The 21,569-nt window shown below is 49.3% G+C and overlaps 1 protein-coding gene across 1 annotated transcript in view; it reads right to left on the bottom strand.

Moving 5' to 3' along the window:
• WNT5B (Wnt family member 5B) overlaps positions 1-21,569 on the bottom strand; it is a 67,629-nt gene that overhangs the window by 5,679 nt on the left and 40,381 nt on the right. Inside the window, exons 2-4 of the mRNA XM_064421268.1 lie at positions 8,821-8,951; positions 7,880-8,127; positions 1,462-1,754 (exon numbers count right to left, since the gene is read on the bottom strand). Coding sequence (XP_064277338.1) covers positions 1,462-1,754; positions 7,880-8,127; positions 8,821-8,951 — 672 coding nt within the window. The remainder of the gene's footprint in view (positions 1-1,461; positions 1,755-7,879; positions 8,128-8,820; positions 8,952-21,569) is intronic.

The raw sequence follows: 21,569 nt of genomic DNA, 5'->3' as shown, positions 1-21,569 counted from the left end.
GCTTCTGCCCATCCAAGACAACAAAAAAACCCCAATCCCAAACCAAAACTCAGCTTTCAAATTTACCCCAATTTAGTTTTGCAAAAGAACCATGAAGTGCTTGCAATGCTTCAACCTAACACACTGATTTCACAACCAAAAAAATGGAACAAATCATCTTTGGTGTCAAAATGAAGCTGAAATTACATGCAGAAAAGACAGACATCCAAGGGAAAAGGAAAGATAATTCAGTAACAATTAGAAGTAAGAAAGGGCAGAAAATTGATAAGGAAACTAAGGATATTAGTTAGGAATGTGCAGAAGAGCAAGACTAAGTACACTTAATGGGATTTTTTAACGTGAACTAGAAATAAAATTAACCTTTGAAAAGCTTACTTCTAGGCAAGAATGACAAAAATTTAAAACACCCTGGGGAAAATGCACAAGTGTTCAAGTTAGTATTCCTGTTCTACTTTTGGAAAGAGGCAGGATTACACAGCTGCACTGCATATGAATGATGCTACACCTTCCAGGCTATTAATCACAGACAGAGGAATTGTGTGAAAAGCAAAAGTGCATACACTGAATGCATGCAAAAGGGGTATGGGAAAATTGGAAAGGGTACACTAAAGTGACAGGAAAATGATTTGATGGCTGATGAGAACCTCTGAAAGGGAGAGCGTCTTCACTGCTCAATCTAGTTTGTCAAGAAAGAATGGTGAATAAATTACAGTAGATAAATACTTGTATGCCAAGGAAATTCTGATTACCAAGAGGTTTTTTGATTTAGCTGTAAGAGTCAGAGAAAGAACTGACTGGAAGTCGGTGTCAGATAAATTCAAATGATAATTAGGTTCAGAGTTGAAACAGTCATTATGCTGGTATCATACTACAAAGGGAAGTGATGGATTCTCCATCCCTGGGGGTTCTCAGACCAAAAATGTGAATCTTCTCAGAAAATGTTTGCCACCTAAATGCAAACTATTTGTTGTGCCCAGTGCCAAGGTAACTGAACGAGGCCTGAGTTTCAGAGATAGCCAGGCACCTGACCTTATATTCCCAAAAATCTAAATTATGGTAGTAGAAGACAACTATGTGTCAAAAGGTTCTTTTCACCACCAGCCTGTTACTCTCAGAGCTCTGGGAAGCCGATTTCTTAGACATAAACCTTAAAAATGGGCCATAAGAGCACCTACTTTATTTGGGAAGGGTTTAAATGTCCGCACATGTGTGCCATATAATATCTCAACAGACGCCAAAATTCACTGGCTTTAGCTGGCAATGGAAACCTGACATTAAAACTGGAATACTGTCAACAGTGCCTGCAATATTCACAAAAATGCAGAAAACATTGACTGAATGCTTTTACTGGTGCACCACTGCACTATCCCCCATCAAACCTCCAAGGAACTTAACACCCAGCTACTCCCACCCTTCTGACTCTTCCAGTGATAAAAAGCAAAGGTCCAGCACCGCCCTTACCCTGCGGCCGGCCTCGTTGTTCTGCAGGTTCATCAGCATGCGGGCCTGCTCCTCCGAGCCTCGCACGTAGTTCTTCTCCCTCTCCTTGGCGTCCACGAACTCCTTGGCGAAGCGGTAGCCGTACTCCACGTTGTCGCCGCAGCCGCCCCACAGCCAGTCCCGGGGCAGGTCCTTGGGCCGGGCGGTGCGGCTGCAGCCGCAGCTGGACAGCTCGCCCTCGCGGCACGCGCGGCTGATGGCGTTCACCACGCCGGCCGCGCTCACCGCGTAGGTGAAGGCGGTCTCTCGGCTGCCTGCGGGACAGGGGTGAGGGGAGAGAAAATTAATGCTGCACGGTCTCACTTTGCGTGCCACGCACGGCCAGGAGCACGCAAACGGGCTCCACGGGGTGCTCTGAGAAGGTGCACAGAATTTACTGGAGCTGATGGTCAAGTGCAAGGGCTCCATCCCAGTCTGGACAGCAGCTCCAGAGGCAGGGTCTCCTCATCCTCTTTCCCCGTCATTTTTATCCTCTCTTTATAAAATTGAAAACTATCGCATTAGAAATCAAGAAGATAAATCTTCCCCAGTTTCTCCTGAAACCCCTGCCTGTGTCCCCCTTGTTCCTGACCCCCAGCATCCCAAACCAGGTGAGCTGAGGGGAGCAAACCACCTGCAGCAAGTGCACAGCTGCCCCCACACTCTGGGTCTCCCTCGCTCCCCACATCTCCCCCGGTTCCCCCCTGGCTACCCTGTCAGAGCTCCTCCCTAGACCCTAATACCTCACCCCTTTTACCTGTAGAAAAACCTGTAAGTCATCCCCCAAACTCCTCATCTCACCCAGAGTGACAGAATGGAGGCTGCCACATGGCTTTGCCTTCATTTTGTGGTTCTTCTCCCCATAATCCTTTTCTCCCCTGCTTCCTTCTCCCTCACCTCGAGTCACAAGATGGTGTGCACCCCATGGCTTGGTCCCCATCTTGTGGTCCTCCTTCTACTTCCCTTTCTCCCTTGTTCCCCAAACCCTCAACTGTGCTCTAGCTTATCCTTTCATTCTAACCTGGAGGAAACTCTCAACCAGCAGGAGCATTGCTCACTTGCTGAAAATACAGCTGCTGACTTAGCCACTGCATTTGCCAATAACCATTAAGAACAAGTAACGAGGTTGGGTCTGTGCAAAAGGAGTACTCTGCTTAAGCCAGTTACTGCTCTGGAATGGCTTTCATTTAATTGGGGCATGCAGTCTTTGTGGGCTCCTCTTCACTGGACTTGTTTTAGTTTACGTAAGGTCAGCTGAAAATTATTTGTAGACAAAGTGAAGCAAACTCATTTTTACACTGCAACATCGAGGCAGGGCCTCTTCCACTGCCTGCAGAACCACGGTGCTGGAAGAAGTAAAACTGCCATGAAGACCATAATAAATGAAAAGACTTTTCCATTAGCAGGTTTACTAGGTTCTGCCCTGCTTGGTATGCATGCCCTACGAAGCCAAGCAGCTGGATCAGGTCTCCAGCTCGGTATTCCTGGCAGGGATTCAGCCCCAGTGTGACCGGGGCACCAGCACAGCCAGAGCACTGCATGAGGCCAAGAGTGCTGAGTGTGTCTGCAGAGGGAGAGGGACGAGGAGGCAATCCACACCTGCACTCTCACCACACGGCTAATAAATAGCTGAACCAACACCTTCAGAGCCATTGTGCCCATCACCAAACTTGCGGGTGATAAAGGGAACAACTGCCAAAGCTTCATTAGAACAAGCAATCTAATTGTGAAGTGGCTACTTACACCAAACCCCAGCAAGATGCTCTCAAAGCAAATTTTGATGACTTCAAAGGGCAGATCCTCAAAGCATAGTTTATCACCAGCTCAGGAGGCTCTCATGCCAGCTCCCTCAGCAGGGCTGAGCTGACACATTTGGTGTGCTCTTGTTCCAATTTGCACGTGCTGACAATCCCTAATTAATAGCAGCTTATCACCAGCTTAGTGGTAATGACCCAAGACAAAGGCAAGGCTGTAAATGGCATCCACCTCGCAGAAAAACTTTGGATTTTTTACCACACCCGAATGAGAGATGAATACTAAGGGTTTCTGCTCTGGAACACAGATGATAAATTGCTACAGGACACATAACACAAAGGGAGGGCTTTACTCGCAGGTCATTAGAAGAGAACTAGGCTCACCAAACCTCCCTGGTCCAAGAGATAGAGAGGAGTGACTCCTAGTTAGGCAACTCAGGTGAGACTGGCCTGTAAGGGAGTCAGGGTAATTCTTCAGTAACCAAAATCAAGCTTTTACTCATCTAGTTTATTTTCCATGCTATGGGTCTTTTAAGGTAACAGCCCAATGTGCAGTTTTGCCTCTACCGGTATGGAGAAAGCTCTGAGGACACACCAATCATCCTTTTGAAGGAGAGCACTGTCTATAGAGATTAAAATACATGCACGGGAAAGGACCTCACACTGTGACAGCTCGTGCAACACAGACTGCATGACTCCAGGTGCTTAGCATCCTTACAGCCTGACTGAGATCCCTGAAAAGACACTGGGATTTACACTTTTACTGTCCACGTTTTAATCGTCTCCACCTGCCAGATGCAGCAGCACAAATCAGTGTGCAGCTCCAGCATCTGCACGAGCTGTTCAGGCTGCTGAGGACGGTGGTGGGACAAGAGGCTGGAACAAGTCACAGCAGGGTGGGGTTCCCCCCTCCCCACCTTGCTGCCCACAAAAAATACTTGGAAAAGCACTTGGGTTTTCCCTCGCCCTCTCAAAGTTCAGCCCAGTTTCGCACCTATGTGCTGCCGTCTCCAAGGACTGGGGCGTTACTCCAGAATTGGTTCTGGCCTCTCCCCCATGGCTGCGGGCCCCGGGAGCTGTGCCCGGCGGCGGGGAGCTCGGCGGAGCTCTGCTGCCCTCCTGTGCCCGCCCGCCGGGAGCCGGGGCTGCGGCTGCTCCCGGGGCACCGCCGGGGATGGAGCGGCTCCCGGGGCTGCGGCTGCTCCCGGGGCACCGCCGGGGATGGAGCGGCTCCCGGGGCTGCGGCTGCTCCCGGGGCACCGCCGGGGATGCGGCTCCGGCAGCACCCAGGCAGCGCTCGGCTCCCAGGGCTCGCCTCTCTGGAGCTGCTGGAGAAGGGAATGGGAGAAGAACGCACCCCGTCGGGGACACAAATGTGTGACCCTTTGCTTTTTTTTTTTTAATAAAAACGTTTTCGTTTCAACTCGTTGTTTTTAAAAGCATTACCCTAAAGTTTGCAGATCTCGAAGAAAAACAGGGGAAAAAATTTCTCTTTGTTCTCTGCTTTTATGACTGTCTTTTTTTTTTTTTTCTTCCCTTTTAGCATTTGAAAGGGCAGAAGAGATAAGATCTTTGGCTCCAGAAATGACTGGACTAACCTGGAAACCCCAGCCTTGCATTTAGGATTCCTCTGGAGGAGATATGTTCTCTCCTCCCCTGAGGAAATTCTAACATGACCTTTTGGGGTGCTCTGTCCTCTTCCCCTCATAAATGCAGCAGTAAGGAATGTGTCTGTATATAACGTATAGAGCTATATATACATACACGTGCAGTCTAAAATCTGTATTGACAGAACAGGAAGCAACTTTGGAATACTTTTTTTACATCATTATATATTGTTACTGAATAAGCCACATTTAAAAGCTAAGAGCAGGTCTCATAACACACACAGTAGGAGAAAACAATGCTCCAAAGCAGCTTACTTCAGTGCTACGGGTGCCCCTCCAAAAGCTTTGTGTCACTGGACTGCCTCACTCTCATGAAAAGCACAAAATGAAGGTGTAATGATTAAACACAGACCGACCAGCTCTCCTGCTCCTGAGCAGAGTCAAGCTCTGTGAAGGGGAAAGGAAACTGATCTTCCAGGTTTCTGAGCGAGCACTCTCACAGGGATCTCCCAGGCTTTGGCCAAGTCAGGTTCTCCTCCCCTCTCACAATGCAGTGCAGCTCCAGAAATCACATCATACATGCCATGCTCACATCGGTGGGTGGGCAGCAAGGGCTGCTGGCACACCATGCACCTTCTGGGTCCTTCTTATCTCCCTTCCTCTCCCTCTCCACAACAATCTGGCATGTCTGTGCACTCTTGCAGATACTCTGGTCTCCAGACCTTTCTCGTGCCATTGGCACAGAGTACAGAAAAAGGGCTGTGGTCCAGATTTGGGGCTCAGAGGTTGAAAACAGGAGACAGACACACAGTATGAACACAGGGAAGAATTACTTTATATCTGGCATAACCTAAGAGATTGAAAGGCTTTGTCTTCTCCCCCAGTCTGGAAAATCTATTTGCTGCAATGATAAGAATGACTCATTACAATGTAGGAAAATGTAAAAGCGGAAGGTGAAGCTATAAAAAAGAGGAGAGGCAGCATCTCCCTCCACAGCAGCTTATCACTGACACAGCTAACAGCCATGAATCACCGAAGATCCTGGAATACCCCAGGACACCTTTAGTGACATTTTTCTTTTGTGCCATCTGGTGCTGGAGCATAAACATCCGAATGTGCTCTAACTGAGCAGAGAATGGTTCCAAAACTCTGTTGGGATAGGTTTGCAAAGAGTGGGCAACTGCAGGCAGCCACCTCAGACACTGCCATCAGCAGATTCCTACCACAGATACAACTGCACTCAAAAAAGGCATGCACACACAAACCAAATGGCAGGAGCAGGACTAGTGGCCATAGCCATCACACACCTACAACACCTCTGCCTTCACCAAAACACAAAGAAATCTACTCCCATTCTTAACTCATAGGACCAAATTCATTTTAGTGAGGAGAAATCCTCCCACTTCCACTCTGCACTCTAGTTCCTTCTTCCTCTATAAAATTCTGATTCTTCCAGAGCTTTTCATCCTTCAGCTCTGATCTTTGCTCTCTTCTACTCCACCCTTACTTCTCCACGTGTGGACCCTCTCACTGCAATAATCCAGAGTTGCAGGAAGCTACTGGAGAATGAGGATTGCTCCAGAAGGGGAGATTCCTGTTTTATTGCATCCTTGTGCAGTCACCAGTATTTCTTTGGGGATTTGAAATTTACACCATTCTTTAGGAGAAGTTACACATGAGGGAGTGACATCAGAAAGGAGAGCTGGAGGTATATTTTCTGTCCTTTAGTGGATGAAATTTCAGTTTTCATCCCCCAAAGCACAAGTTTTAACAATCTGGGATTGCACGCAGCCCCATCTGGCCACCACCCTTGCTATCAGAAAGTGAGAGATCAAGGATGCACAGATGCCTTGGATGTGTGTCAGGAACTGGAAGTATTTCCAGGAAATGGCATCTCCCAGGGGAGAACCCCAGAGAAGAACTGTAGGGGTATGAACTGGGCAGAAAGAGAGGAATTAGAACAGCTCTGGTGTGCTGAATTAGGAATTCTGCAAGATTCAGTAACACAAGCAGAAATATCCCTAGAATTCTCTAGGGTGACACATGAATTTCAGGATCAAACAGAAGAGATCACAGGACTTTGTGCCCTATCTCTTCAACGCCCCAGAGGTATTAAAGATGCATTGTCTCTCTGTGTCCTGCTGCTTATGCAGGTTTTTAGAGAGTGAAGCCAAAACCAGTGTGAGCAATACTGGGGGTACAGGAGCTGAAGGTCTTTTTCCATCCCTCGAGTTCACAACCGAGAAATAGTTCTGATTCTTCTGTGTAAATGATTGGCTTTGTAGGTGGGAAACAAAACCTTCAGACAGGGGTTGTGGAGAGTGAGGAGTGTGTGTGTGTGTGGCTGTTTTAACACCTTTTCTTTATTGGCCTGGCTGTCGGACATATCAAACCGAGCCCGGATTTCTCAGTTTCTTGCCATCAGATGACTGCATTTCAAAAGGAGCTGGGACAATGTAGCTAGGTCACACCTCAATTCAAGTGCAGCAATGGCCTGTCAATGCGCCTTTTAGGGCCAGCAGGGCAGGAATTATAAAAATCTCTTAGGTTTACACAGAAAGTGGCACTACGGGGAAGTGCGGGAATTTCCATGCCCGGAGAGTCCATATTTCCCACATCTCAGGGCTGCATTCCCTGTCCCAGATGTTGGAAATGATAACACGGGGCTATTGTTCCTGCCTCCAGCTTCTTCCCTCATTACCTTTGAAGAACCACACCAAACAGAGGCAGCCCCCCCTTCCTGACCTTCCCGTGCTCCCCCCAAAAGAAACCGTGTCCCCCTCGTCCCCCTGCTGCCCCAGCTGGCTCCTGCTGTGGCCGAGGGTCATCGGTGCCACCAGCCAGGCACAGGCAGCTCGCAGGCAGCGCCTGCACACCAGGGAATGGGAAAGCTCGTTAAAGGCAGCTCTAGGAGCCGCGCTAATGGGGCTCATCACTCCTGCGTGTGCATCCGAAGGACGGGACAGAGGCACAGAGTGCCCTGCGCCCAGCACATCCCTGAACTGCTGGGTGTACTTCTGTACTTCCAGGTGCTCCTACCTATTTTCATGACCCTCCCGAAGACGGAAGTGTTGTCCACCGTGCTGCAGTTCCACCGCCGCTGCCGAAACTGGTACTGGCACTCCTTGATGGCGCTGCGGGCCCCTTCCCCGATGAACACCATGTGCTCCTGGTAGAGCTGGCAGAGCTTGCGCTGCCCGGGGGACAGCCCCGGCAGCTGGCTGCACACCGGCTGGGCGCCGATGATGTACATCTCAGGCCTCTGGATGGGGTTCATGGCCAAGGACCTACGATGAGGAAAACATCCCGGGCAGTGTGGAGGGAGAGGCCCCCTCCGCGAAGCGCCCGACACCTCTCCCCAGCAGCCCAGCCCCGCTCCGGGAGCCCGGGCGCATTTCTCATGTCAGCTGCCTCCCTCCACAGCTCTGCCAGATGCGAGGCTTTTCCAGGGCTCTAGCGGGAGTAACACTGCTCGTTTGTAACCCGAGTTTAAACACAGAGGACACCCGGGATGGGGAGGGGGCAGAGAGAAAGCTCAGCACTTTCCCTGCAGGAGAAAGCCAGCAGCTATTTTACACAGCGCCAGCGAGCGATGCCTGCCTTGGAGCCAGGCTATTTTCCGCTCTTCGGGGGAAGGGGCTCCGCGGCTGCTCCCAGGGCTTTTGGCAGCGGGTAGGAAACCTTACCCATCCACTCCCTACGCATTCCCTACATCCTAGAGCCCGGACGGCATTTCAGCGAGCCCGTACAAAAGGAGCCCAGAAATGCCTGGAGCAGAGGGGCTGCGTCCCACCACTGCCGAAACTGGGCAGGGACAGCGGGAGGGGGGGAAACCCGGAGGGAAGCGGGCTGCTGCGAGAGAAGCCCGGGAGGCAGGGAAGCTCCCGCGGAGGGCGCAGGGCAGGAGCCGCCGCACGGCTCGGACGGTCCCGGTCCCCGGCCCGCGGCGGACAAAGGCGCCGCCGGCTCCCCGCACTTACCACCAGGAGTTGGCGTCGGCCACCGGCGAGGTGCAGCTGCAGAGGAGCGCGGCGGCGAGGGCCAGCCTCGGCCCGGTCATGGTGGGCTGCGGGGGCAGTCCCCGCGGAGCCGGCCGCCGGGACGGGGCGCCCTGCGGAGAAGCGCCGAGAGAAGCCCTGGAGCGGGGCCTGCGTGCGGCGGGGGCGCGGCGAGCTCAGCCCGGCTGCTGCCGCCCCCTCCCACCCCGCAGGACCCTCCCCCGGCCGCCGCCTCCCGGGGGCTCCGGCGGCGGCCCTGCCTCTCTCCCTCCCGCCCGCCCCCGGCCCCGGGGCAGGGGCCGCGCTGCCGGGGCTCCGCCGCCGGAGCCTCCCCGTGCGGCCCGGGGGCAGCGCACGGACGGCAGCGCTGTTCTCGCCCCTGCGGCCGTCGGGAGGGTCTCCGCGCAGCCCCCGGTTCGGCCGCCTTTGAGGCGAGTCCCGGTCCGGCGGTGCCGGGAGCCCCGCGGCCGCAGGTGTGCGCGGAGCCGGCGGGGCACATCAAAGCGCCGCGCCGGCCCCGCTGCCTTTGTCACGCACAGGCGGCTCGGAAACGAGCTGCCCCCTCCCCAACACGGCCTCCCGAAGGGCCCCACGGCCCCGGCCCCGTGCTCCGGGCCAGCGACGAGTGCACATAGGGCTGGCACCGCAGCCTAATGGCTTTATGGGCAGGGGAGGTGGACAGGAGAAAAGCTTCTAAGGCTCCTCTTGTCCAAACACCCTCTCCCTTCCCCAGTGGAGTCACCGCGAACCTCAGCGGCAGGGCAATGCGGCAGCTCCTCAGCTCTGTCTCTCCCGGACACCGGCAGAAAGCAAATGCGGGCGTCCTGCCCCGTGCAGGTACTTCGAACGTGCTCCTCACACCCTGCCTCCTTCATGTCGTAGGGAAACAGCCACCTTATCGCACCATCGGCGCTGCCGCTGCTGCCTCCATCTCTACAAGGCTTCCCCCTGTCCTGTCCCACCCCGCACCACACGCTTCCCACCTCTCTTCCACGGAAAAATGCCCCTCCTGCCCCAGCCTCCTCACCAGGCCTGCCGTCCCCCCAGGCTGTGGGGTACACGAGTACCCAGCCTTGCCGTCTGCCTCGGAGCAGCACCCCAGACATGAATCACCAGCCTCGGCAGCTCAGACTGCTGAAGTATATTTTTTATCGAATTCCTTGCGCCCGCCACGGTGGACTTGCTGTGTTTGTTTGCAGCACGCTTCGCTTCCTCCCCCATCCAGATGTGCTGTACCTGCAGCTGGTGGCCCATCTCACCTGGCAGGCAGATGTGGGGCTGCAAGTGCCAGAATCAGCCTCAGGACAAAAAAGCCTTGTGTGACCCAGCACCTCAGTGGGAGGGGAGTTTTACTGCTTGGGCACAGCGGGATCCATGTCTGAAGAAAACAGGGTGACTTTATTCACATCTTCTATATCCTCCCTTTTCCTCCTCCCACAGCCACGAGCGTGACGGAGGGATGGCGAGGTGTATGTGTGTATAGCCACGCATACATGTTTTGGGTCTGTTTCTATAGGGAATAGACAGAATGGAAAGTTTATCTCCCCGAGTCTGGGGAGGAAGGAAGTTATGTATGGATGAATGGCTTTTCCATGACAAACAATGAGTCTGCACAGACATGGTGTGATGTCACCTAAAGAATTTCCAAGCCAGCCTCAGATACAGAAAACCTTTTCGCTGGCAGAGATGAGAGCGTCCCACCTTTCCATCTCGCCACAGCCAGAAAGAAGAACTAGGGCAGTGGGGAAAAAAATAAAAGCCCTCACTGTCTCACACACACACAAGGCATGTGCCATGTAAATAGATGACATGATGGGAGAAGTGCATCTCCAACTTTGCCCTCACCCTGCAGATTCTGAGAAAGGAGTAAACCATGGCGAGCCGCCCGGGTGCCTCTCCCAGCCAGGAATGTGAGACGGCAGCAGCTGATGAGGCAGTTCCACAAATACAGGTGATGTCAATGTCCGTGTGAGCTTCTCTGAGCACATGTGCGCAGTCGCAGTGCTCACGGGGCAGCCAGGACACACCACCAGGCAGCCCTGCACTGCTGGGACAGCCAGGACACACCACCAGGCTGCCCTGCACTCACGGGGCAGCCAGGACACACCACCAGGCAGCCCTGCACTGGTGGAGCAGCCAGGACACACCACCAGGCAGCCCTGCACTGGTGGAGCAGCCAGGACACACCACCAGGCAGCCCTGCACTGGTGGGACAGCCAGGACACACCACCAGGCAGCCCTGCACTCACAGGGCAGCCAGGACACACCACCAGGCAGCCCTGCACTGGTGGAGCAGCCAGGACACACCACCAGGCAGCCCTGCACTGGTGGAGCAGCCAGGACACACCACCAGGCAGCCCTGCACTGGTGGGACAGCCAGGACACACCACCAGGCAGCCCTGCACTCACGGGGCAGCCAGGACACACCACCAGGCAGCCCTGCACTGGTGGGACAGCCAGGACACACCACCAGGCAGCCCTGCACTCACGGGACAGCCAGGACACACCACCAGGCAGCCCTGCACTCACGGGACAGCCAGGACACACCACCAGGCAGCCCTGCACTGGTGGGACAGCCAGGACACACCACCAGGCAGCCCTGCACTCACGGGGCAGCCAGGACACACCACCAGGCAGCCCTGCAGTGATGGGGCAGCCAGGGCACACCACCAGGCAGCCCTGCACTCACGGGGCAGCCAGGACACACCACCAGGCAGCCCTGCAGTGATGGGGCAGCCAGGACACACCACCAGGCAGCCCTGCACTGGTGGCCCACTGACAGCACCATGGCATGGTGGAAACTAAAACCTTTCCAGCTGGGAAAGCCTGGGGGATGCTCACATGAAACTTGGTCCAGAAACACATGGCATTAATATCTCATTTGAAGTATTAATATGCACAGGCAGACGATGATTAACAACAGTAAAGTGTTATGAATACTGCTGGCAGCAACCTGACTGCCAATGAGCACCAACAAGTGCTTGTCATCCTATTTTGAAACACAAGACATAAGCTTTGCTGTATGGGATAAGATGGCTTATGCAGCCAGCCTAATATCCTGTCAAAGGTAGCAACTAAAGGAGTTCCTTCAGCAGGAAAAGTCTCAAACTCTGAATTCTACCTAAAATCTGTTGCTGGTGAAAGCAACTGCCATTGAGCTAATATGTGAATTATGGAAGTAATTTTTAAGGTGCTGAAAATAATTTCTTCGCTGGCTGTGTTTATGACTTCAGATAAAGTGATAATAGCAGGAGAGGCATTGCTGCAGGGATTTAGGCTCAGCCAGCAACTTCCGCACCAAAAGCTGAAAAGCACTTGCCTGATGGTCTGAAGAATATGGTCTTCCCCTCTTGTGTCTGTTTCTACTTGCCACCAAAATCCTGAATGCGAGGTTTTGATTTTGTAAATAAAAAGCTTAGGTTATTTTTTAAGCCCAACTGCAGGACTGGTTCAAACAGTTTTGAGAGGTTGTTCGCTCAAGCAGGGCTGGGTGGGAGACATCAGTGAAATTTTGTGAGGATGAGAGGTGGGGTGAACGGAGACAGCAAAGCTTGAGGTAGGACAGCCCAACCTCACTGGAGGCAGAACCCTCACCCCATCCTTCCCCATCCAAGGGACTCCCACTTTCACCCCAAACCAGCAGCAGCCCACTCACACCAACTCAGACCACTCCTGTTATGCTAAGGGAAGAAGCAGCAGGAGGAAGAACTCCAAACCCACAGGTTGACACAGCAGAAGTGAACTTGCTTGAGCACTGCAGCTCTGATGTTTGCACCCAGAGCGCTAAGGATCACCTGGGCCAAGTAAGGAGCTGTTGCCTGAAAACAGGACATGAATCTCAACCCTTAGATTAAAGGTCTAATGCTTCTAAGAGGGCAGAACAGTGGCAGCAAGCCTTCATCTTTGTAAGCCTTGGCATTCTGCTGCATTCAACAGTCTGCTGCCCTAGGCAACTGTCTCCTGTGTTGGCTGGCTGCCTGAAGTTTGTACCTGTGTTTGCCTTTGTTCACTTTTCAGAGGTGACAACTGTGCATGAAGCATAAATTTACACATCCAGTTTCCAAAGTCACAGCGAAGCATTTGGAGAGCTATCACTGCTTTCCCAACACTGTCCCTGCCATGTTTGCTGGAGGGAAGCTGCAAGACTCCAAGAAAGGGAGGTCACGTCCGTGAGATCATTTGCAAAGATTTGGCAGACCGTGAAAAGAGTTGAACCCTTGCTGGAAGACAGCCCTGATAAATGAGAAAGGGAGGGTTACTCATGCAAATTCCTTATCCTACCCTTATTGTTTCTTAAAAATTCAGGATGTCCCCAAATGTGACACAGATCTTTACTGAGTACTGTAAGGAGTTGAAAGAAAACATCACTTCCAGCATTCCTCATTTCTGGAACTTGTCTGATTTCTTCTGGTCTGGGGAGAACTGGACATACACTCTAGCTGTAATGATCAAGAGCTGGAGTTCCTGTTTATTCTTGCAGCTTGACTGGAGTTCAGTGCTTGCTTTTAACGCCTCACAATGTCCAGTGCATCCAGAAACACTTACTGCTTTCTCTGACACAAGACACTTCTCAAGATGTGAAGGAGATTCACTGAAGTGGAGTTTCCTCTCTTAAGGAGCCAGTAGAGATGCATTGTGAGTGTCTTGGTTTAACCCCTCTTCCTCCTCCTCCTCCTTGCCACAGCTTGTATTGCTGAGCACAACTTCATGTGATCTGGGGTATTCCTTTGGGCAGTTGGGATCAGCTATCCCAGCTGTGTTCAATCCCAACTCCTTGTGCTCCCCCAGCCCACTCAGTGGCAGGGTGGGGTGAGAGGCAGGAAAGGCCTTGACTCTGTGCAAGCCCTGCTCAGCAATAACCAAAATATCCCCCAGTTATCAACAGTGTTTTCAGCACAAATCCAAAACACAGCCCCATACCAGCTACTATGACGAAAATTGACTTCACTCCAGCCAAAACCAGCACACCCAGGAAGGAGGCTTTCCATGTGCTGCTCCAAGGGGAATCCCTGCCCTCTGGTTCTGTGCCATGGACCTGCTGCTGACAGCATCAAGAGATGTATCACAACGTCCTGCTATCCATCTGCTTCTGGCAGACAGGCTTTAACCACAGCTCTTACTAAGACTTCAGGAATCTCATTAAAGTCACATACTTGCCCATTCAGCTGAACCAGTTTTAGAGGGAGTGTAGATTTAAAAAAAAAAAAAAAAAGGGAAAAAAAAAGGAAAAAAAAAGCCAAAATCACTTGAAGGTAAATTGCAGTCTTCACACAGAAACCTAAATCATCTTTTATCTCACCACACCCTGACTAGTCTGGTTCTGTGCTGCTCCCCTGCTGCCAGCCTGTCCTCTCTCAGCACTGTACCACCACACTGCTGTACTGGTGTCAACATTCCCAGATCTAAATGCATTCATTTATTTGTACTGCAATTATTACTTAACCAGCAACTGGAGCCACCTCCGTAGGTCCAGACACAGCTGGGGTGCTACAGAAGGTGTAATAAAACCTTCTTAAAAGTATCCCAGTGTATCACGTCTGCCCTTTTGTCTTGACATTGCCTCGCCTCACTGAATTGTTACGCACTGTCTGTCTCTGCTGGAAAGGCAGATTATTCCTGCTTATATCCTGCTTGTTTCTTTTGGTACTTACAGGCTCGGTTTTATCTCCTGATGTGCTCATGCAGTACCTTTTTCTGCATCTCATCACCTGTCACCCCTGCTGACAGATCCAGATTTCCTTTCACCACTACCTTGCCCTTTCATTTTTCCATGACTCCCCTGGCCAATGACATCCAGCCTCACTGTCACCAGGGCATGTAGTGCAGCAAATGCCAAGATATACCTGCCAGTCTCAGCAGACTCAGTGACAGCTGTCCCTGAAGTGCCTCACGAGGGAGAGCAAGAATGGAGGAAGCTTGCAAATAAAGCAGAAGTACCAGACAACAAAAGCAGCTAGATACTAAACATTTTTGCCATTTAAAACCAGAATACGTACAAAGGATAATGACTCTATGAATAAAACAATTTCTCATTTGTGCAAAATACAAAATATATGTATAGCCTAATGAACGCTGTCATTTTCAACACAGTATTTCATGACAGGCAATGAGCTCACTTGGAGCAAGACTGTCTCACCAGCTACAAGAAAAGAAGCAAACTCCAAAGATTAATCAGGACATGATCCTCCTTCCTCTCAAGGGGATTCAGTGGTACTCATACTCATTCCTACAGCAGATTAAATCCTAGTGTTGAGCCAATCTGAAACCAGCAAAAAATGTCCCAAAGAAAAGTGCAGAGACTCAGCAGAAGCTGCATATGCTGAAACAAAGCTGATTTAGATTTTTTGAAATTGAGAAAGAAGCAACACAGACCCATCCCTGCAGGTATAGAGCTGTCTGGAAACTCTCCACATTTGTGATATTCCCATGGCCAGATCCAAGCCATCCAGTTCCATTTTACATGAGATATCTATTTGCATGTTGGCAGCCTCAGCTGAGAGCCAGAGTCCTAAACCGGGACATGTCTAGCCCAAATTTTGCACTTCTTGTTCCCACGACTACTACAATACCAGGGTTTCTGGGGCTTCAGCAATCATCCATAATCACAAAGTGAAACCTTCTTAGCATCCTCTATTTATATGGGAAAGTCCCATAAGAAATTAGACCAGCTCTACTATGTATAATTATAAATCTAACAAATCTAGATACATATATTTGAGAGAAGTACCGAGCATTATCCTCTGCTGACTGACAAGCAGCTTATTTAAGATGCCCATGGTGTCACACCTTCCTTTCCAGACAAGCACTCCATCTCCTTAAATTGCACTAACAGTTTCATCTTCAGAAATGCTCCCCAGGCCCCCTCAAAGGAGCCATGGGGGGGTCAGGTTGAAACACAAGCCCAGGCAGGATCAGGAAGCCCATGCTGCTGCTCCCCCAAACTCAGATTTCCAAGAATGAAAGATTCCATCTCTTTAGGCCATCAAGCTAATGTCTAGCTTTCCCAAATGTTAAATTTAGAAGAAGGATTAACCCTAGAGGGGAGTAAAACATGAGAAAAGCAAAAAGAAGAACATACATCCCTCCTTTGTTTTCCAGAGGCCAACTTTGCCAAGGTTTGCTACCTGCTGTGTCTGACCCCAGCACAGACCCCTCAAGCAGTGGCAGGAGGGCAGCCCTGGTCCTGCTGGGGAGCTGATGCTGCCTGCAGGATTTGTGTGAGAACTCTGGGCTCAGATTATGGTGGTTATGAGCACACCCATCAGCCCTCCTTGAAGGTTAGGAAGCGTAAGAACACAAAGTTCTCTGACAACATGAGCAAGGAGGCACAGCAAGGCAGTCCAAGTCAAAGCAACTTCTCCGCAGAGATTTTGGGACAGGCCAGGGGATGGAAACAGCTGGATGACTTTAAGTGTTCTCTTCCTCACTCTCATCTTGGAAAGCATGGAGAACCTTCATCCTCCCTAAAGGGCTGTCCAGCTACCCCCGTCCCAGTGGAGCCATCCCAAACCAAGATTTATGTCTCCACATCTCACAGGCCTGGACCTCATTTCTGCTCTGGATATAGATTCCTTTTAGCTTGTTCCATACTCTGTAATCATTGCATCAACTGCCAAAGGGAATCAAATATTCAAAGTACAGTGAAACTGTTGCTGCAGTGGTTCTTAACTCTCCAGGAGTGAATGACTGGAGGAAATGGAGATGCACTGATTACTGCAGTGTTTTGCACATTCTGCACCTCAGTGCAGGTCACAGGGACCAGCATCAGACTGGGTCACATCAATACCCTCCTGTCAGTAAAACACTGCCAGCAAAGCTTGACATGTACATTTCCAAAGGAAACAATAAAACACTGGAAAAAATCCAAATTCATTATAATTTTTATCCTTCCTAACAGACTCTTCAAAGAGGTTCTTATAAAGTCCAGTCTAATAAAAATAATAATGGCCAGCTTTTCCTCCACCCTAGACTTGCAAAGCAAGCCCATACACCCATCCCTTAAAGCCCACAGCCCTGACAGCCACTATTTTTCCTTCACCTTACAGAAAGGGAAAGAGAAGTGCAGGAGGGGCCAAGTGACAGGTTGAACACAGTAAATCTGTGGTGCAGCTTTACCTCCATTTAGTAAAGCATTAAACCAGGTGCCTGAAAGTAAGTACATCCTTACTCATTTTTGCTGAATTTGGATCAAAATTAAAATCTGCTTGCTTTCTCCATTCTTTCAACCATCAAATATTTCTGCTGTCAATTAAATGCTGCTCCTGCTCAAATACAGTGGATTCAAATACAGAACATTTTGGGAATGATGCCCAAGTGTATAATTGCATCAACTTCATGGTTTTCACAAACAGTTTCCAAACCAAAAAGAAAAAACTTTTTTTTAAAGCATGCTTACTGTGTTTTATTTTAAAAATAAACTTGGTAAAGGTTGAAGCACCATAAATAAAGTCCTGTCTATATCAGGAGATGACACCAATTTAACCAATTTCAGAATTTATCTTCTATGCTGTCACACTTCAATGAAGGAATTTCCTGTTAATTCTGGGTGCAAGAGATTTAAGCTAAACCTATTCAAACCGTCTGGGGAATAGACTGCATATACATTTGTAGCAAAAAGGAGATAATTTTGTATCTCAACTTCATTCTAGCACCAATCACTTACGTGCAATTTGAACATAAAGGTATCCTGTTACAGATCTTGTTTTTAAGTTCACAGCCATAAGGCTGAGGGCACAACTGCACAGAGAATGAACATCAGCCTCCTGGACAGGAATTACACAAAGCTAGGATGCTGCCAAAGCCCCTGTGTTATCAGGTCACGGCCTGAAGTGCAAGAACACCATACAAAGAAGGGGAAAAAAAAATCAGCGTGTTAAAAAATGGATAACAAAGTGTTAGTTTGCAAGATGGCTCTGTGTAAAATTACCTGATTTGTAACAGATGAAGTTCCCAGTATTTGTGCTAGGATTTGTAAATCCTTCCCAAAAAGGGAAAAAAGAACAACTGGAAAAGTAACTGAAGCTGCTAGTGCACTTTACTCAAATTTGTTCATTTTCATTGACTTTGCCTCAGTTTTCAAAGCATATTATATAGATATTTTAACTGCCAAAGCTATCCAAAAGCTTTCCAAAAAAAGCTGTGTTTTTTCCCTGCTTCTCTCGCCAACACGAACTCTAATGTGACATTTTGGTACAGACACCAGAATAGCATCCATCTCCTCCTCCCACAGCTCTGCCTGCCCAGCAGGGCTAACCAAAATCAAAACTTGCTTTGCATCAACACAACCAGTGCAAGTTGTCACCAGACTGACTTTCCACCCATGGTGAGGCTTTCTGAGCACATCCTGCACTCCACCAGTGGCAATTTCATCCTCCAAATAGCTCAGCCCACACCTAGGCTTCAAAACAAGGAATCAGATTTCAGAGGTGCCTGTGGAAAACTTGTGTTTTTCCTTTCCTGCTTTGCACATGAAAAATGCTGTAGCCACCAGAAATGTAACTCCAAGGGGTTAAATTATCTGGAAAAAGCAGGTGCTTATCTAACACCTCATCTGCTCAGAAAGCAGCAGCACAAGCCCATGAATGACTGGCACCAGAGAGTTTGGCCCCGAGTTGTTCTGAGAGTCCAGATTGTAACACCCCACATTTTGCAGCCCTTCATACATGGATTTTAAAGCCACTGCTCCCACAGCAGGTGCAGCTGGGCTGGATAAGGCTGCCCAGTTCGGATCACTACGATCCTGCAAACTTCAGAAGGCACTCGGATATTCTGACTCCCAGTGCCAACCAGTTTCCAATCCAGTTTGTTATGGAGAGCTCAGGGAGGGCAGGACTGCTTCTTTTCCACAGTGTGGGCTGATGTCATCTTTGAAAGATCACACACCTACAGTGTCACATGGCGTGAGACTGTCACCAGGTCCCAGGATCACACCCGGAGAAGGAAACGAGCAGGCACTGAGTGATTCTCATTCCTGGGAAAATTCAAAGAGAAGGGCATTTTTCTCGGAAGCAACCAGTGCTTTGGCCTCTTCTGTGGCCAAACTGTACCCTGGGCACAGGGTGGGCATCAGGCCAGGTGCCCTGCAGGGACAGAGCTGCCTCCCCTCCCCACTCAGCATCACACCTTTATGCTAATGGCACTCTCTGGCCATAGAACACTTCTATAAATATCCTCCAGTGAAAACATGTTAATATTGTTATTATTTTGTTGGTGCTCACACTAAACCTTGTGCAGAACTTACCACACGCAACTGACCACCTACAGGAGACAGTTTTTTTTTTTAAAGAAAATAATGTGTTTTTCCCCTTGAAACTAAAGGGAAAGTGGGAGAAATCCAGCGGGTTAAGTTCTTCCAACTGCCACCCAAATAGAGAAAATTAAAATTACCCATTTTACACTACAATCCAAGAGAATATTTACAGTCCTGGAGATTCTTTCCCCAACCTCTTGAACATATTTATTCTCTCTGGCAACATGCTATTGAGTAAGTTGACTAGACAGGACTGGGGAATTTCTGTAGGTGGAACAGCTGTACATCTGGAATGCAACCTCTGCTTTATTGGACAACTACAAAGTTCTTGCAAAGAAAAATGTGTTTGGCCTGCAAAAAAAACCAAAAAAAACCCAAAAAACCAAAACAAAACCAGTGTATCCACAGAGAAGATAGGAACTTCTCATCCTGCAGGAGAGGGAAGCAGGCAGTATTGCACACAGGGGTTAGAGGTTTGCTTGCAGGTGTGGCCCTCAGAAAGCTGCTGTCTGAGGATATGTGCACCATCCTTGCAGCAGGCAAGGTGTAGGATGAAAGAGGGAATTGCCCGAGTCTCTACACTGCAGGGGAAGCAAGAAATCCTATTAAGGATTTATGCTGTTCCAGCAAAACAACTTCCTCACTTGAGGCAGAAGCCAGCTTTTTCACTGTCTTGACTTTGCTCGTGCTGACAGCAGGCAGTTCTTCAGTCAAGCCCAGTGCCAGCTTTGTACAGAGAGATTCAGCATCAGGAAATGGGCTAGCAAGGCTCCCACTCCTGCTCTCACTCACAATTTCACTTGCCTCTGAGATGCACTTCCAAGACTCTGAGTGAACAGCCCTCCTGTTTCTGAGCACTTGTAGAGAGAAAGAAGTTATTTACTACATGAACGGGCTTGAAAACACAGTGATGTGCAGATTCAAAAATATGTTCTAGGGAAGGCATGCATGGGAGATGTCTGAGGAGACATTTGTGCGTGGTGTGCAATAATTGTAATGTGTTTTCATTTACACAGTGTCTCCTCCACGCACAAGGGAATGTAGCAAAATGTAACTAAAACCACATATCCTTACAAATAAAGGGACAGAGAGAGAGTTTCATACAAAGGTTAAACAAAAAAATCCGTTTAATGTCACTTTGGGGATTACAGGAGCTGGAGTAAAACAAACATGCAGAAGAAACTCTGAGGGGCTGCTTCAGGAAAAGCACGTGTGTGCCACCATATCTGCATATTCAATACGTCTTGCTGGGACAGCTTGGGAAAAATAGGAAGCTGGAAATTTTCAGTGTGGGAATTAGATGGAAGAATGTGAACCATTCTAAACAAAACAGAGTGGAGCTGCCAGCTGACTTGCTAAAATGCCAGTGCTCTCTACGATCCCTTGAAACAGAGCTGAGGACTGGCCTTGCTGCTCAGGGAGTGGGTAGGGAGCCAGGAGATTTGGGCTGGATTCCTGGCCCTGCAACAAACCCAGCATGTGACGCTGGGAAGTCATTCAGCTCTCAGCTGCCAAAACCTGACTGCATGCCTACACTTCTGGGCACCCAGCGTGAGCCCAAACATCCCGGACTTCAAACAAGGTCAAGCTGCAGGTACTCACTTCCCATCCATGAAGAACACACAGTTTGGGATTTAGTTTCATCGTGGATGAAGCAGGGCTAAAACCTGCAAAGGAACCTGAAATCCTACAAAGCTCCAGGTAGGTATTACATGATCAGACATCTTTTGCCACAGGAGAGATGCTAGGATATGCAAAGGACTATTATTGAGTTACCTGTTGCTTCCCATGTCCTGTGGCAATTATTGCCATTCTATAAATATTTTCACAGATATCAATACATCTGAAGACTTTTGTTTATGTTTCCTGCTTCAGGGCATCAAGGAATAATCTCCTCGCAAAAGGATTCACTGTTCCAAAAGAAACTGAAAGAATACAGATCAGGATTGCTGGCAAAAAGCGTGGAACAACACTGACAAGACTAGGAAAATACTAGATCTCAAGGGTGAAATGGTGGAAAGAAAGAGGCTTTTCCACATAATTTAGTCAGCATGTATGCTGGGGGAAAAAGAAACAGAAGTAAAAGCTGTATTTCTAGCATATTTTTTTCTGTATGCACACATTAAAAAAAATGTATAACCATCAGAACTAGAGAAAGTTGTATTATCGTTGTACATGAGTGGGGGTCTGGTCACATATTAATTTACATTATACTGTAGGTAAAGGTTTATTATGTATTTTTTAAAATGAAAAGTGCAGACACAAGTTGAAAGAACAAGTGTAAAACACCGATCTTGTTCTACCCATTGGTATTTCCACCTGCAGCATGGTGAACTCTATACTTTCTTCCTGCCCTGTTTGTGCCTGCCCTTAATTTTACCCCTGCATTTCCAGAGAGGATTTCCAAGATTTTTGTCATGCACAGATAGATAACACGTGCTGGTGAAATTAATTGCTTTAATGGGGGTTTAGAGTTTCCACA

The sequence above is a fragment of the Passer domesticus genome, chromosome 5 (genome assembly GCF_036417665.1).
Source record: "Passer domesticus isolate bPasDom1 chromosome 5, bPasDom1.hap1, whole genome shotgun sequence".
NCBI classification, from domain to species: Eukaryota; Metazoa; Chordata; class Aves; order Passeriformes; family Passeridae; genus Passer; species Passer domesticus.
Note: the sequence above shows the minus strand (reverse complement) of the source record. Positions and strands in the feature narration are given on the sequence as shown.